Source organism: Coptis chinensis, chromosome 9 (genome assembly GCF_015680905.1).
Source record: "Coptis chinensis isolate HL-2020 chromosome 9, ASM1568090v1, whole genome shotgun sequence".
Classification (NCBI taxonomy): Eukaryota; Viridiplantae; Streptophyta; class Magnoliopsida; order Ranunculales; family Ranunculaceae; genus Coptis; species Coptis chinensis.
In genome coordinates, this window is record NC_141464.1 from 50,549,648 (window position 1) to 50,568,236 (window position 18,589).

The 18,589-nt window shown below is 37.5% G+C and overlaps 2 protein-coding genes across 2 annotated transcripts; one reads left to right on the top strand and one right to left on the bottom strand.

The window, feature by feature from the left end:
• Positions 1-1,914: 1,914 nt before the first annotated feature.
• Positions 1,915-2,391, bottom strand: LOC147476518 (uncharacterized). Its single transcript, XM_086585754.1, has one exon. It carries the CDS (start codon positions 2,389-2,391, stop codon positions 1,915-1,917), a length of 477 nt encoding a protein of 158 aa, XP_086441880.1.
• Positions 2,392-16,255: 13,864 nt separating this feature from the next.
• Positions 16,256-18,302, top strand: LOC147476519 (uncharacterized). Its single transcript, XM_086581899.1, has 5 exons — positions 16,256-16,494; positions 16,587-16,840; positions 16,925-17,007; positions 17,234-17,501; positions 17,662-18,302. Exons 2-5 carry the CDS (start codon positions 16,589-16,591, stop codon positions 17,998-18,000), a joined length of 942 nt encoding a protein of 313 aa, XP_086438025.1. The 5' UTR covers positions 16,256-16,494; positions 16,587-16,588; the 3' UTR covers positions 18,001-18,302.
• Positions 18,303-18,589: the final 287 nt, after the last annotated feature.

Genomic DNA, 18,589 nt, shown 5'->3' on the forward strand with positions numbered 1-18,589 from the left:
GGCCCGAATCTGTTCAGGGTTTGCCTCAATACCCCGTGAGTCATCAGAAATCCTAAGAACTTTCCAGATGCTAACCCAAAAGAACACTTCGAAGGGTTCAACTTCAATTTATATCTTACGAGCCTATCAAATACCTATTGTAAATGCTGAAGGTGGTCGGGTGTTTCTTCGGATTTGACCACCATGTCATCGATGTAAACTTCCATGATACGCCCAATCAGATCGGCAAACATTGTATTCATCATCCTCGATAGGTGGCACTGCATTTTTTCAGACCAAATGGCATGACTCTAAAGCAATACAGGCCATGGTCCGTTACGAACGCCGTGTGCTCCTGGTCCTCCTCAAGCAGAGGTATCTGGTTATAACCAGAGGAAGCGTCCATGAACGACAGACGCTCAAAACCCGAGGTCGCATCGACTAGATCTGAGATGCGAGGTAATGGGTATGGATGCACTGGGCAAGCTTTGTTTAGGTTGGTGAAGTCAATGCAAACCCTGAGCTTCCCATTTTTCTTTGGAACTGCGACGATATTGGATACCCAAGTCGGTATTCGACGGGCTTAATGAACCCTGCTCCAAGCAAGTTACCAATCTCATCATTGACCTTTAGTTTTCGCTCGGGAGCCATCCGCCTTGGTCTTTGTCGAACCGGTTTGAATCTCGGTCAATATCGAACTGCGGGTGTTTACATCCGTAATCGATTCGGGCATTTGGTTGATATCCCAGTGCAAATATTTCTTGATAATCCCATAACAATTAAATTAGAGCCTTTTTTTTGGGGGTAAGCCGGCAATGATGAAAGTAGTTTCGTGGGCTCTCGCCCTATCCGAACTTCCTCCAACCGATCGATCGAGGGACCCTTTTTCAGAGCATCGGGCTTCGCACTGATAAGCCCAACGTTTACAGTAATTGCTATTTGGCATGATCAACCCGGAGAATCGTGTTGCCCCGACTTCGATTTCCTTGTATCTTCTAGTGCCAAATCATGACACCGATGTGACATCATCCGTCATCGCGGATCTTACATACTCCCCAGAGGGGGGAATTTCAACGCTGGTGGAAGGTGGATACAACAGCCTGATTTGCATGGATCCAATCCCTACCAAAAATTGCATTGTAACAAGAACCACAATCTATCAAAAGGAAATTTATCCCGACAGATTGATGCCCAACTGTGACAGGGAGATGAACCTTTCCAATGGCATAGGCTAGTTCGCCGTTGAATCCAATGATTGGGTTACGGTATTCTATGATCAAGTCCTCCGAAAGTTTCATTATGGAGTAAGCCCTGGTGAATAACACGCTAATCGAAGCTTCTGTGGTCGATAAGAATCTTCTCGCACCCTAAAGATTCCTATCCATGCATAATGACAACAAATATCATTGTGAGGGTAATACACCCCTTTTCGTCATTCTCGAAACTTCAACTCGTGACCTTCATAGGTTTCGTGATTGATACCTTGGTCAAAATTGAAACCGCTGACCGGTAATGATCTTGTATATGACGAAGTTTCAAGCGTTTCTTCTATCTTTAGACGACGAGAGATGCTATCGACACGCGCGTGGCATATATCGATAACGTTGTGTTCAGCCAAGTTGATATGGGCTGACCGAGGTTTGTTTTGAATAAACTCAGTAAGATGTCCCTCGTCAACGAGGCGTTGAACTTCTTTCTTCAAAGCTCTGTAGTGATCTGTTTCATGCCCAATATCATCGTGATATTTGCATTTTCGATTTTATCCCGCCACCGTAGGATCTTCGGTAGCGGCCGAAATGGGCATAACATTTTTTAGTTCTGATTTTTCATACAGTGTCGCAAGGCCAAGAGTTAAAGGGGTGAATACCTTTTCCTCTATATTCGAGCCTTCAGATTATTCCGAAAGTACTCCTCTTGTTACCTTGACCGGCAATCTTATCCTTTGTGGAGTCCTTGGAAGGCGGGATCTGCGCCATCCTTTCTCTGTCGAGACTTTTGATCATCTTCCACTCGAACGTACCCTTCCACTCGGGCGAATAAATCAGAAAGGGTGGTAGGCGGCTTTCGAGTGAGAGAGTTGTAAAGTCCATCTCTGTCGAAATGCAACGCTTGATGGAATGCTTGTATTGTGAAAGCATCACTCACATCCTGAACTTCGGCGTGAAGCTTCCTAAACCGTCGTACCAAACTCTTAATTGTTTCGCCTTTCTCCATAGCAAGATTGAACAGTGTGCTCGGACTCTTCTTCGTTTTCATGTTGTACTGAAAACGTTCAACGAACATATCGCTGAGCTTGGTGAATGAATCAATTGAACGCGGAGGCAACTTGTTGAACCAGGATAGTGCGTATCCTTTCAACGTCGTTGGAAAAATACGACACATTAACGACTCATGAAATTCCCATAAGGTCATAGCCGCTTGGTAGCTCATGACGCGTGCTCGTTCGACAGCCCATCCACGCCATCGTAAGTCGGAAGAGGGGGGCTGTTTGAATGCCTCGATGATGAAACCCGATCCGAATGTCATTGACAAAAGGTGAAAATTTTAGACCTCGCGCGCGACCTTTTCAAAGAGTGGATCGCCTCGGATGGTTTGCCCGGTCACGGCTTGGTTAATCAATTCATTAACCCTTTGTTCATTCATATTCTCACAGTTGTCCTCATCTTGATTCTCTTCTCTCCAGATCCGTTCATCACGGGCTAAGATTCGATGGGGATTCGGTCGTTGCCGACGTTCGATTCTACCCCGCCTTCTGCATGCCACTCTGTTAGCAGGTAGCAGACTCTCATTCCGATTTGTGTGTTGGGATTCATATCTTGATCCGAACACATCCACGGATGCTGGCGTTTCCGAACTGGAACTCAATGCATTTGCCGGCATTCAGTTATTATTGTGGATCGGTGTATCTGAGGATTTGTGCCCAACCGATCCCAGACATTGTTTGACTGTGAATGAGTGGGGACGGAAACGATAGGGTGGATAGTCCGGCTTTGGCTTGGATCTCTAGCTTGACCATTATTGTGAATAAGGTTTTGGCCATTATTAGGATCTTCGCTACCGTCCCTCGGTTGACCCCCGTGCCTTTGCCTACGCGTCATTAAAAGGGACTCGACCGATTGGTGCTCTTTAGGGTCTCTACCGTTTGCCTAGTTGATTTCTCAAATTTTCGTTTTCCCGCAACTACTCTTTTGTCAAAAGAGAGATTAGAGCTGATCTGATTGGTATTGCAAGTTCGGATGGAGGCGGGTTAGCATGTCGGCCTCCCCGCCCCTTATTGACGGCGTCGTAAGAGCATCACGCGGTGGGTTCAAGCAGACCATCCCTAACGTGGATTCTCGGTAGCTCTCGTGTTTCGCGACAAAGATATTCGGCGGGGACACGGGATTAGATTCCCGAGTCCCTAATGGCTCCGAGTGTGTGGAACTACTTCGCATACGATCTGTTTCCTCCGTTCTGAGAGAAAGATCTATGATGGCTCGACTGCCCCACCTCCGTAGTGGTGCCTGGAATAGTCTCCATGTTTTGCAGAGTTGCTACATGCCGACTGGCAACTTCTACATCATTCATCGCAATTTGTTCAGCCATGGTAACAAGGACGACCGAAAGAATAAGGTCGAGGATATCACGCTCGGAAAACCACGTAGTCGTGGGTTCGGTCCCCACGCATCGGCCAAAGAATGTCGGGGCAAAACGTTAACCCGGCACTCCCGATGTGATGGTGCTTCCGAAGGCTCGAAAGATATGGGGGATTGGGATTTTTGAGGAAGTGAGACTGCACCAACGTTCTAGTTGCCTACGTACCCAATGAAGAATCCGGGATCAAGTCTCTTAAAACATAGTTCTGGAGGATGCAGAAGCCTCCATATATATAGCAATCTCCTGCCTTGGCGACCAAGAAAGTGATTCTCGGAGATTGCATTCTTTCATGAATCCTATCATGACTCTATCTAAAATAGGATCATTCTCTAAGATTCCATTCTATCCTTGTGCAAGATCTTATCGGATTGTAGTACTGCTGAAGTTGAGAATTTGGTGTTTAATGCTAGGTTGATATCACTGCTAAAGATGCTCTAAAGCATCATTTCATCATATTCACTTTATAGTTTATACACATTGCAAATTTTTCTACAAGCAGGCATGCATATATTGTTACGCATAAATATAGCCATGCGAAACTTAAGCTTCTTGATTTCTGCGCCGTCATTAAAAAAATAATTAAAAAATGAGATGAGACTAGTAACATTTTTCTATTTTAACATTTATGTTAAATTCTATGTTAGTGGCGATGTTAGGAGAGTTGTGAGATTGATATATTAGAGAAACCAAGAAGAATAATAATAGAAAAACTAGAAATTAATTAGGGTTAGAGAGTTCTTGGGTCTGAGAGAGTGTTGTTCTCTTCCCAGAGTTACATACTTATACTAACCTCAAATATGATAATAGAAACTACTAAATATAGATGTCCACACTTATAGAAACGTTAGACTTTCTATATATGATATATTCTAATACTGACATATTCTAACACTCTCCCTCAAGTTGTAATTATGCAAACTATACAAATTACAGCTTGGATTACAAAAAAACAAAAGATAAGAATACTGCTCACCCTTTCGCATAGAATTGTCTTTAGTTGAAGAACTCGAACAACTATTGAGACGTTCTGGAGGTGAAACTGTCGGTGTAGGCAATAACCTAACCTGAATACTGAAGGTGTACCACAATCACAAACTGAAATTATAACACTGGTTTAGTGGCGCGCTGCTTGGCTACTATTCACTCCATTCTCTGTTATGGCTGTCATAATATAAATTGAAAACAATAACACTGATTTGATGTGCACTTCTTGGCTGCTACTATCAATATCACTGTTAATTTCAATAAAATACTTTTATGGGTACTCCTGAATACTGAATACTGGTGCAGTTTAGGCGTGACTGCTACTTGAAACATACGTGCAGTTTAGGCGTGATTGCTACCTGAAACATACTTGCAGTTTAGGCTTGACTGCTACCTAAATACTGAAGACTGAATAGTGGATATGCCTTGTCATGAAGAGTTCGTCAAGGCATGCATGCTAGAATATGGAGACATGACTACTCTTTCTCATACGTCTCCATATTCTCCTTCCCTCATATTCTACTGAATATCTTCATATCTCCCTATTCCCCCTCTCAAGTTGGAATATACAAGGCTGAGTAGGAACATACAAAGACTTGTTTATTCCGACTTGAACTTGAAATAGAAAAAACCAAATACCAATTTATACAACCAACCAATACCCACTTCAGAAAACAATACTTCATACTCCAATACAACAACAACAAAAATAATAATAATAATAATAATAAAATATATATATATATATATATATATATATATATACGGTCTAGCTAGGGTGACATCCTAACTGTGACATCCTTATTGTACATCCTATCAAAAAGTGCATTTCAACAATGAATTAGTGTATGATTTTTTGTAGATATAATCTACTCTTCATGGATTATATCTCTACAAAAAAAACTTAGCTCAATCCAATATTTCTAGCCTTGTCAAACTTAAAATTATTTCTAGACCGTTAGATAAAATTGCAAACTTAAACACCGGATATATATATATATATATATATATATATATATATATATATATATATATATATATATATATATGCATCAAACAATACTCACTATAGAGGGTGGGTCGCGCCTTTTTATGACTACGAACTTCTGAAACAATAGAAGATGGAAAGAATAATTCCTCGTGAGATAGAGGTCATGTGCTCCTATAATACTTCAAACAAACAACTTGATCATATTCTAGAAACTGAGACAGAATACGGCATCAATATCAACTACGCGAAAGCTAGAAACCCAAACATCCATAACGATATACAAACAATACGACCCCTCCAATCCTAGACGAGAGTGTAAACTACTTTCCAAAGGCTTGATACTTCAAAAATCTCGAACCTCGATGTGTGGGCTAGAACGCTGGCTTTGGCTTGGCTATAGTTGAGTGTTTTTTTTCCGCATGCGCTCTTTCTTCTATGTTATGAAAAAAAAAAAAAACGAACCGTACTAAAAACAACATTTGGCAAAACTGTCCAATACTAACTTCAGAGACTGCGAGATACAGAGATGTTATGCCCCTTTTATCAATACTAAGACAGAGAGATTGCCGAAGACGTAGACTGCGGAAGCGAAACAATACTAAGAAACCAATACTGAGAAACTTCGGATCTCTCTCCTAGCATTCTTCAAACAAATTTTAAACATCAGTGGAATCTTGAAAACTTACTTCGAACCATAGAGAATAATGAGACGAGAGATTCCGGAACTCATAATACTTAAACATGACGATAAATAGTGCGATGACTAGTACCTGTGAACAGTGCGACGAATAGTATCGCTGGTGAACAATAAATCCGCAAACAGAGAAAGATTGAAACTTCAATTGAGATATAAGAACTTCTTCTTGTGAGAAAGTTTGAAACTTAACTTGAATACTATACTGAAAAACTTAAAAAGACTTGATTTTATTTTTATTTTTATTTTATTTTTATTTTTGTGAGAGGTTCCTCTCTTAGCATACCACTGAATCTCGCTCCGATACCATACTAAATTCTATGTTAGTGGTGATGCTAGGAGAGTTGTGACATTGATATATTAGAGAAGCCAAGAATAAGAACAATGGAGAAGACTAGAGATTGATTATGGTTAGAGAGTTCTTAGGTCTGAGAGAGTGTTGTTCTCTTCCTAGAGTTACATACTTATATTAACCTCAAACATGATAATAGAAATTACTAGATATGGATGTCCACACTTATAGAAACGTGGGACTTTCCATATTTGACATATTCTAACATCCAAAAACAAAACTCCCATTTTTCTTACTTGAGTCATCCATGTTGAAGGTAGTTAGGTAGTCACAGGCAATATCACCTTGTGTGGTGCAGTCTTTATGGGAACCATTGTCTAAACTTGATGTTGTTTCTTTCACTTCTTAAAGTCTTCCTAAGAAAAGGATAGTAAAACCCAATTAAATTGCTTTTGTTCACAGTTTAGCAATTTTTTGTGCAAAGGAGTATAATAAACATGAAAAAGCATTAATTAAGTGTTATGGGCTTATTCAGTGTGATTTAGTGCTTAGTTCCAAAAGCTTCTTCTTCTTTTTGTGTTTTTTCTTCCTTCTTGAAAATCTACCGAGTGCTTCCCGCCAATATTTTTTATTTTCCCGCCATAAGTAAAATCATGATGCTAAGCCCATGGTTAAAAGCCCATTACTAAGCCCAATGGATTAACCATTAACCCAACTTCAGGTCGGGCTTGGACCTAAACATGTCAAAATCACGACCAACCAATGAAGTATGAACTGACTAACTGATAGGCTAGCCTCATAAATGTGAAACTGATATTTTTGAGATGGCGACCATATGTCCATAAATCCACTCTATCTGCCTAGTTCTTTTGTGATTAAAAGTTGTATTGGCAGTTTGGTACCATAAATTATGTATTTTGATCTTTGGTTGAAACAACCAAGGACCAAAATATCGCCGATATATCTTATATATTGTCGATATATATTAGTATTTTAGTATACCGATATTGATATTTTTGATATATATCTATCGAATATAAAATTCTTTTTCCGATATATATTGGAATTTATGATATAAAATTTTATATTGCCGATATAATTGATATCTCTAATATTTATGATATATATCGATTGATTTTTTTACCATTTTTTAATATAAATACGATATTTCCAATATATTTTCGATATATTAAATATTTCTGATATTTTAAATAGTTTGAACTGGTCACCAAAAAAATAGATATATCTTATATATATCCGATATATATCAATTTTTGAATACACCAATATATTCATCGATATTGATATTTTGAGCCTTGGAAACAACAACAGTCCCGTTCATCCACAGATTCTTGTTTTGTGGAAACTGGAATATATAAACGTGGTCGGCCATTGGGTATTTGTGGCTCGTGGAAGTGTGGAACTCACCAATCTTGTGTAGTTGTGTTGTTACTTTGCGAAAATCAGACATCATAATGGAAATTATAATGAAATAGCATGAGAAATTAATTGTGCTTCCAAATTAACTTGTGAATTAATCTCAATGACAAATTAATATGGCTGGTACTTGTTATAAACCTCAAACTCATCTATAAGTCTATAACACGGGCTGAGCATGAGCGAGCCAAACAAGTACAACTACAACTAGGCCCCGTAGCTCCATAGGGTGGGTCGGTGGGAGAAGATATATTTTCAGCTATTAGCTAGCCGGTGAAATTTCATGTAAAAAGTATACAAAACCTGTAACATTCCAAGTCTAAACTTTAAAGTTAAAGACTTTTAAAATATCAAAATGGATCAAAAATATTTTTATTAAATATAAAAAATAAAACACCAAACTCTTGCTAAATAAATAGCTTATTACATCATGTCTTAAATAAATAATTTAACACTGAACTTGTCTTTGGAAGAGAATAAATATTGTTTAAAACAAAAACGCCTAAACTAAGAATATTCTGGACGCCAGATCATGCCAAGACTCTAAGAACGTGCTCTACATACTATAGCACCTGTAAAAAATGATAAATAGGGGCGTAAATTAACGCGCCCAGTAAGTAATCTCTAACAATAACTATCATCCAAATTGTCACAGCCCGATTTTCTAAACAATTAAAATAAATGAATAATTGAAATATAAATATCTCAACCATCACTTTGTTCAATTGTCTAAAAACCTGGGCTATGACGGGGATACAACACATAAAAACCTAAAACCCACCTTACAACGGGATCAACTTAACAACAATAATCTCCAAATTCCTCAACTATCAATTTATTAAAAACTTTCTTCCATCCCAATAAAACATAAACAACTTTAAGAATAACAATTTCCAACATCGTATTCTCATGTCATATAAAATGTAACATTACGTCCTCCCAAAAGATCCTCCCAAAACTATGGTATAAACTAAACTCCATCATTCCATCAATTCCAATTCTATTAGCGGTTCCACCTATGTTCCTAATCCACACCCACGCTAAGCCAAACTTATCCAACATGGGTCAAGAAATGGAATTTGCTTGGTATGAACAACACGATAAACATTATCATATTTTTAAACATTATCAAAATTATCCAAACAATCACTTTATTTTATCCCATAACTCAATCATTCATTGGAAGATGTAGTTCCGTCATTTTAACCGCATAATTTCTTCCCAAGCAAGACTTCCATTATATAACTCATTATAATACCTCCTTTTAATATCTAAACCATTGAATTAAAACTTTTTTTCCATCCAGCCAGATAAAAGGTAGGACCGGCCCCTTAAAAATGTTATTAAGTCCTACCCTCCCCAAAAAAGAAAAGTTAGAACTTCTATATATCATATGTATATATTATATTAGGTATTCAAAAGAAAACCCAAACACTCACATAATCAAATTAATACCACTAACCCAAGACAATACCTTAGTTCCTCTGTTAAATCTGGCCATTCATGGACATTCAATGAATACCCCTTCAATATAACGCTTAACGGGCATTTATGGCACATTCAATAAATGCCCACCTAACATATGACATCAATCAATATAAACGAAAATTTCCAAAACTTGAGTCGTGGAGTTCTAAAAGAGTCGCGGTAAATTTATTTATGCATTATTGAACTTTATTTTATATATCATTTAAGATAACGAATGAGTATCTTGTTTCCTCGTATTTTTATTTACGCGTTATTAATTTCTCTACATGTCTTAGTGTCATAACGTTGCATATCATAAAATCAAAGAAAATCACATAGTAGTTAATACACATACACATATATATATAGAGGTCTTAGCCTAAAGTCAAGTATGCTAATAGCCCTAGACCTATCTTAATAACCCAAATTATAATCCGAAAGTTAAAAGGTCAAATTGGGTCAATCGGTCAAAGTCAACCACCGTCAAAGTCAACTCGGTCAAAGTCAAAGTCAACCATCATGCTTTCAAACCGCCGCTTCCATGTTCAATGGTTCAGGTCATAGCCATGGTTCATGGCTAAGGTCAAAATGCATGGCTCATGGGCTCATGACTAAAGTCATGGTTCGGACTAAACATCCTTAAAACCCGAAAGTTTAAATGTTGAAAGACCCATGTAGATCTATTTTAAATTATATGGACCGGCCTCAAACAATATTAGAAACTAGCCCAAAATGTTATGTGATTCACCAAGAATTGAACTCAAACCGCCTTAAACTTTAAGTTAAACCGGGTCCACAAATAACTTAAAAAATCGGACCCAACAAGAAAATAGAAATTGGCCAAAGAATTTAAACATTTCGCCCAAATAACAACAAGGGGTTGCTTTAACCGATTAGGGCCAAGCCCAAAATCGGTTTCTTTTCATCTTCTCCCTCCACCAACACCACCACCAAAAACCGACCACCACCAAGCTCTAATCGACCACCCAATACAACCCCGGTGGTTTTGATCCCTATAACAACCTAAACAACATTAACAAAAGCTCAATTAATTACAACAATTCCTTTCTTCAAAAGTAGATCTACAATTTCGCCTCCATTAAAGCTTGTTCCAAGCTCAAATCGACAGCCCCCACACACTCAACCACACCCCCTTCAATCGACAACCAACACAACATTCAAAAACACAACCAAACAGTTCAACTAAATCAAATCTAAAGGGCGATTTTCTCGACCGCCATTAATGAGTTTTTACTGAGCTTCAGCAGAGCAGAACACCAATTAATCTCGATGGCATTACAGCCCTAATCACCATTCCATCAACACCAAACCCAACAAAACAACAACCAAGATAAATTACAAGAAAACGGATGAGCTCAAGGCCTCCATTAACCCTTGTTAAGAGCTTCAACAAATTCCACCCCAAGTTAGTATAGTTCGACCACTCAATCAACTAACAAGGTTTAATATCTAACAGTTTCCAAAGCCAACACACCACCCGATTTTACCAAATACAACAAAACGCCAAATAAAAACAAGAAATTGAATAATAATAACTCCTTAGACAGAGAAAAACTCCGTATACACCGATACACTTAAAAAATAGATTTAGTGAAATAGTAAAAATAACTACTCACCTTAACTATTACTGACGAATTTTCCTAGCCCGAATCGTTGCTTCCTCCACCTCTCCAAAACCCGGCTTCTTTCTCATTTCCATTTTTTTATATTTTATTATCTTCAAAACCCTATTCTCTAGAACAATGTGTTTATATACTTGGGTCCAAAACCCAAGCCTAACACCGACTTCGGGCCCAAAACCAAGCCCACGTATCCCGAGTCCAATCCGGGAAAATTTTAAAATAAATAATTAAATTAATTAATTAAATAGAAAAATAATTTAAAAAATAATGGCGCTAAAGATTCCTCGCGTGCTCACGCCGCCATTAACGGCCTCCGAAGCCCGATAGTTCAACAACACAAGATCACAAGAATACAGTTTGATGCGGTTCTATATCAAATCCGAAGTTTTCTCTAGAGTTTTAACAACTCGACGACACGACGTAGAATAAAAACAAGACAATGAGCAGTATAAAAACATTAGACAGTATACACCGATATACCAAAAACTCTACGTGAGAAAACTCCCCGAAAAACAATAACAACACTTATCCATTTACCTACGGGCTTTTATCCGTAACTGATAGTTATCATCTATCCATTATCTATTTTTATTATCTTTATTATTATTATAAAAAAACAAATAATAAAAACACGGGGTGTTATACAAATCTAGTCAAAAAATACTACGACACTTACATATGTGTCAGAAGTACACACAAAATACAATCTAATATATTTACAACGATTTTACTATAAGCTCACAGTACTAGCATGTCACCTCATTATTGGTATGTGATTAAAGCTTATTCATGTCGTCTTATTAATTATACTTCGTAGGAAAATAACATCTACGTCCTTGACTGTACATATGGTATGGTAATTGTGGTCATTCCATCAATTCCAATTCCCATATTCTCCTAGTAAAGTAATACGGCGGACTTATCCAAAGTTTTCATTTTATCGTCCATACTCACGCACGTATTTGTTTAGGACGGTCACGTGTCAATTTTCGTAACTGTAGTTCATAACCATTCCACAGCCAATTCAAGATCAAAACTAATCTAAATACTTTGACCATTGTTTTGTATAAAAATTATACTTACAAAGTTTTTTTTTTTTTTTTTTGAAACAGCTAGGGGTTAGGCAGACCCCAACCTGTATAAGCTTAAACTCTTTGATACATCATACCTCTTGCATCCTCCTCCACTATTACAAAAGCTCATAGACAAGTGGAGGAGTGTTAAAACAATACCTAGCCTCACACCAGGATATATACAATCCTTTCTTGTACTAGACTTGGCCACCAATCGGCTACTCTATTCATCTCCTCAGATACATGGGTTACCACCATTGTCTCAAAGAGACGATGCTTTTCCTAATGGACTCTACTAGGTCCCAACAATACCAAGGACAGTCCTCCTTTCGATTAATCACATTTCTTTGCGCCGCAAAGAGTCCGACTCGGCATGATCTTTTTACAGTTCATGTAGCAAGTCGCTAGCGTGGTATTGATCCCTTTTAACTCCTGTATAATCAACGACTGAGGTTGGTATTTCCCATGAACACGATCAAAGGTGCTCCCTCATGGTTTCTCAAAGACTCCCCATATCCTCGCTCCAAAGCATTCCGCGACTCCATCCGAAAGTTAATCTTTGTCGTGCCGGTGGTGGCTTTACCCATCCTTGTATCGGCTTTTTTTTCGCTTAACCAAGAGTTCAATCCCAAGAGCACTCATCATGTTTTTAGTTTCCGCAGAATCGCCGGCTTCTTTTATCATCCTTTGTAAGTAAATTCTCATCCTGTTTACTATATCTCTGGCGATCGCTTCATCCGTGTGGGTCTTGCTTTTAAACTTTCGGCAGCTTTCATTCCGGATCCCATAAACCGTGTAGCTTATCGGTGTCCTAATTATCTCAATCGGGCGGTAGAGTTTGATCGAGTAATTCTCGAGAGACGATACCATTCAAGATTTGACTCTTGCACTACAAAATGCCTAGTCCCAAAATTTTTTCACCGCTTTCCCCATACCTTTTGGGAGAATTCCGATCAAAAAGAACAGTGCTTTGAGTTTTCAGCTTGGTTTCCACAGAGGCAGCACCTAGATTGAGTGATAATCTTCCTGTGGATCAACCGATCTTGTGTAGCCAAGCACCCTGCAAAGAGTTGCCACGCAATGAAGGAGTGCTTTGGTACTGTATACTTCCCCCAGACCAATTTGTACCAGGCAACTCTTTGTCTCATATGTTTTAGAGCCACATACGCAGATTTGGTGGAGAACTTACCATTGCTAGCTGGGCTCCAGACTACCACATCCTTTTCAAGATTTACATTGATAGAGGTCTGCAATATACTCGTCTTTAGTTCACTGTCTTGAAGGAGACTAACCAGCCCATTCCATTCACCATTTGTAATAAGGAGGCTCACCTTTGCATCATCAGGCACCTGGAGCATATTTCTAGCTTGAGAATTATGGATCAGTAGCTTAGACGAAATCCACGAACCATGCCACAGACTTGTATCTTCACCATTTGCGATCAAACACTTTAATGGTCAGAGAAAAACACCAAGCTATCAGCTTTGGTTTACAGAGGGCAACAAGCTATCTAGCTTTGGTGTATAGAGGAATATTCATTATTAGTACAAAATTAATAACACAACCAAACATACAAAGAATTTTCATGTGTATGATTAATAACCACAATGACAAGGAAAAATGATATATTAATAATTTCATTGTCCACATTATCCAAGTTTCTTTTCATGAAAGCAACTCGATATTAACAGTATTAGTAGTATTAGTAAAGGCTTATACATTTAAAACAAATATGAGCACAATAAGGAACATTATTAGAAACATGCATGTACATATATCTAATATTATATTATATATATAACACGTAAATGATACACAATTATTAACCATCAGGAATTCAAATGGTATGCTATACACATAATTAATAGTTATTATATATCACATATTGTCATTTACTCATGTCAACACACATATATCTATCGTAGATTCAAGGCATGGAATAAGAAAACAAATATGAGGTTTAGCATATGCGTCATCATTCAAAGGACACCCAAGTTGATGAACAAGGATAGAACATCGACGGTCAATACTCATATCACACAATCACAATACTCTAGCTTGATCTGTTTTTCATACTCAACAACATCTAATAAGATTTAACCACTACTATACTCATATCACACAATCACAATACTCTAGCTTGATCTGTTTTTCATACTCAACAACATCTAATAAGATTTAACCACTACTATCTAGAAGATGGAACTAGTTTCAATTACAATTAACAATATAACGATAAACTAGGTTTATTAATACAATTTCATAAGTTATGATTAACACTGTAACTTTACATAATATTGCTAAATCAATTATAGAGTGGAATTCTATGACTAGAAAAGAAAGGTAGTGCAAGTAGAGAAACTTACTTGATCGTCGACGGTCGGAAACTCGTCAGACAACTAGAAGCAAAAGGAAGATATATCTCTCCGCCCACTCAAAGCTAAGGAGGTATTTGGATCTTATTTATTTATTGCTAAAAAGTGTTTATTAGTGAAAAAATATTTTTTGAAAAAATAAATGTGTTTGGTCTCTATTTTAAAAAAAAATAGTTTTTCATCCAAAAAACATTTTTTGGTCCCAAAAACTAGTTTTATGATAATTAGATAAAAATTGTTTTTCAAGTTAAAAAACTATTTTTCTTTGAAGGAAACATTTTGGGCGCTTAAGGCAAATGAATTGCCGGATGTTTTAGACTTTAGTACTTGATATATATGCCGAAATATATCGAAAAATATAGTGCGAAATCTGATTTGATAAAATAGTTTTTAAGAAAAATCACAATCAAACATGTTTATTTAAAAACTGTTTTTAGAATAAATATTTTTTCATAAAAATGTTTTTTAAGAAAAAATGAGACCCAAACACCCTATAAAACTTACGTCTCCTACTCCTGAGCAACTTTCTGTTCTTTCATATATTGTTTTGTTTTTATCTTTACTCTAAACCCTAAAATTAGCATTTATCTTATCTCATGAAGAGTTCTACAAAGTTTGGAGACTAGCAGTTCACCGACTATGTTATTTCCTTGCGGCTTTAAACTATCACCTAGGCTTGGGCCTTAAAAGAATATTAAAGACATACAATAGGCCAAAGCATTATATTATTCAAAAAATTGGTCCCAATGCCCAATTTTAAGGAAAATGAAGTCTAGAGGACACGGTTTTTTGTGAGTAACTCACAAGGACAAATTTTGGAGAAAAGTAACTCACAAACCCACCATTTCAAAATTAGTAACTCTCAATGACAAAATAAGCTGACCCCGCTTTTCTATATTTTTTTTAAATGTCAGTTATACCCTTCCGTGAAAATAACCCTCAAGGACAAATTGCCCGGATTTAAAATAAATATTTTCCGATTTTACCATTTCTGTTATTTTACTATAAACAATGAGTGTTCATACCTTCTGCTGGTGTATGAACAATGATTGTTCATATCCAAATAGGTGAATGTACCTTATACAATATATTGATGTATGAACATTGAATGTTCATACCCTAAAGACTATGAACATCGAATGTTCATACCCAAGGACTATGAACAATCAATGTTCATACCTACCAATTGAAAAAAATTTAAAAGTAGTCATGAACAATGATTGTTCATGTTTGATGTATGAACACTTTTGATGTATGAATAGTGATTTTTCATACTCCCAAATAGGTATGAACAATCCATGTTCATAATTGGATCAATGTTCATAGCTAATATTTGTAATTGGGGTATGAACAATGAGTGTTCACACCTGCTTAAATATATGAACAATGATTGTTCATACTAAATACACAAGGTCGTTTCGTCTGGACCGGGCCGTTAATTATTTCGCGTCAGGGATATACTTGACATTTTATCTACCCGATCCGTTTTTTATTTCGCGTCAAGAGTATACTTGACCTTTCATCTACCCGGTATTTGTGAGTTACGGAAAAAAAAAAAGGTGTCCTTTAGAGTTACGTTTCCGCAGTTTTGTGGTTGACTCACTCACTGTATATTATTATACAAAAGAAAACAGGTTGTTACGATTTCAGCCAGACCAGTCAAGCCTAGTGCCTTCAGGCTCGGCTTGTTTTCAGAGTCCAAAAGAATTTACTGTAGCACGAAGGCACGGTACCTCGTTGATTTACACTCACTTTTAACTAGTACTGTGGTACTGTACTCGTACCCATCAAGGTACTGTACTCGACCAAGCAACACATGTTTCTCAAGCTCAATTATTAAGTGACTTAACTACTGAATCTGCCTAGCTCTCTAATTTAAGCCATCAACGGAAGTACGAAGGAAGTCGTCTGAAGATCCTTCAAGTGAGTAATCCATTACATTTCAAATAAAAAGAACTTTATTATTATTATTTATATGTTCTGGTTGTGATATACTGATATGGTAGTTTTTTCAGGTATGCTTGGTAAGATAGCAGTAGCGGTAGTTGTGGGAGTTTTTGGATGGGCTTATAGTAAATTACAGCCACCCCCTCCAAAGATATGTCGATCTCCAAATGGTCCTGTTGTTACTTCGCCTAGAATTAAGCTCAGTGATGGAAGATTTTTGGCTTACAAAGAAAAAGGTGTCCCAAAAGAGGAGGCCATGTACAAGATCATCGTTGTTCATGGGTTCGACAGCTCTAAGGACTTTAATGTACCAGCATCCCTGGTACAAAAACTGTTAATTATTTATGTGGCAATGTAAATTATGTTGTATAATTGAGTGAAGTTTGAGCTTCTTTATGTTTCTTAGGAACTTGTAGAGGAGCTTGGAATATACTTTTGTTGTTTGACAGAGCTGGTTATGGAGAAAGTGATCCAAACCCAAAGCGTTCGGTAAGGAGTGAAGCATTTGACATTCAAGAACTTGCTGATCAATTGTTAATTGGATCCAAATTTTACATATTTGGAGCCTCTATGGGTGCTTATCCTGTTTGGAGTTGTCTTAAACACATACCGCACAGGCATGAACTTCCTCATAGTTGTAATTTAACCTTCATAGCTTCTAGTCCAATTTGTGCTTTTGAAGGATTCTTGCTATGAACTCATGTCATGATTGCAGGATCGCAGGCATGACGCTGGTAGCACCTCTAGTTAATTTTTGGTGGCCCTCTTTTCCTGCAAATTTATTTGGAATGGTCTACAAGAGGCTGCTCAGGCAGGACCAGTGGGCATTTAGAGTAGCACACTATGCCCCTTGGCTGCTGTATTGGTGGTTGACACAGAAATGGTTTCCTTCGCTTAGCGCCTTGGAAGGGCACCCAGGAATTTTAAGCAACCAAGACAAGGAGATTTTGAAGAAAATGGAAGGAACCCCGCAGCCTGATCAGGTAATAGTAGTGGATCCATAACATTCCAAACGTTGTATTTTTAATTACTTCTATGATTTCATATTGTAGTCATGTACAATGTTCTTGGTGACATGACATAAATAGCAGAAATGATCTAGACTTGCGCATTAGAGAGGATAACTGTTGATTATATTGTCAGGAAAAAACAAGGCAACAGGGCGTTTTCGAATCTCTGCATCGAGATTTAATAGTTGGTTTTGGAGATTGGGGTTTTGAGCCTATGGAACTAAACAATCCTTTCACTCACAATGAGAGCTCTGTTCATATATGGCAAGGTTACGAAGATAAAGTCGTCCCAGCTCTCGGACAACGTTATGTTTCACAGAAGTTACCTTGGATTCAATACCATGAGGTTCCTGATGGTGGTCATTTATTAATACATGAACCTGTTTTTGTTGATGCTATAATAAGAGAACTGCTGCTTGGAGAGGAACCTTCTATTACCTATCTATGCAACAAGAGATTGTCGATCGAGTAATAAGAAGTTTAAAGTTCTATATTGCAAGCCGTAATGAAATCATGATGGTAACACTGCTCAATGAACCGTTAAGGAGCCCTCTATTTCTTTCTGCAACAAACTGGCTAGTGGTATGCACTACCCAAACAGAAATGCGTCTTTATGTACTTATGCAGTAAAGGAATCGTGGTCGTAAACTGCTCCATGGACTGTCGCATTTCTTTTTAGAAACAAGACTTCTATTTTGCATATATGTATGTCAAATAATAGACATGTGGATATTGTAAGAATTCAAGGCTAAGTAACATCTTGATCATTCCTGATTCCTTCATCCAATTATCTGATACTAGGGCTGTTCAGTAGCTATTTCGTTGACCATTTTTAATATTGAACTTGGCGAAGCCTAAATGTACTATGTTAAAAGTGTTATGCGGTTATGCCCTTTCAAATTCCTTCCTGCCAATCCAATCTCAGAGATCCTCTTTACCTTAACGAAATAGAGAACTTCGCTAGAGAGGGTGTCTAGTTTGGAAGTGCAATCTCTAGGATCATTCAGGAACTCATAGCTGGTGCTCTCTTTGTGGCCCTGCTGAAGAAATAGCAATTAATC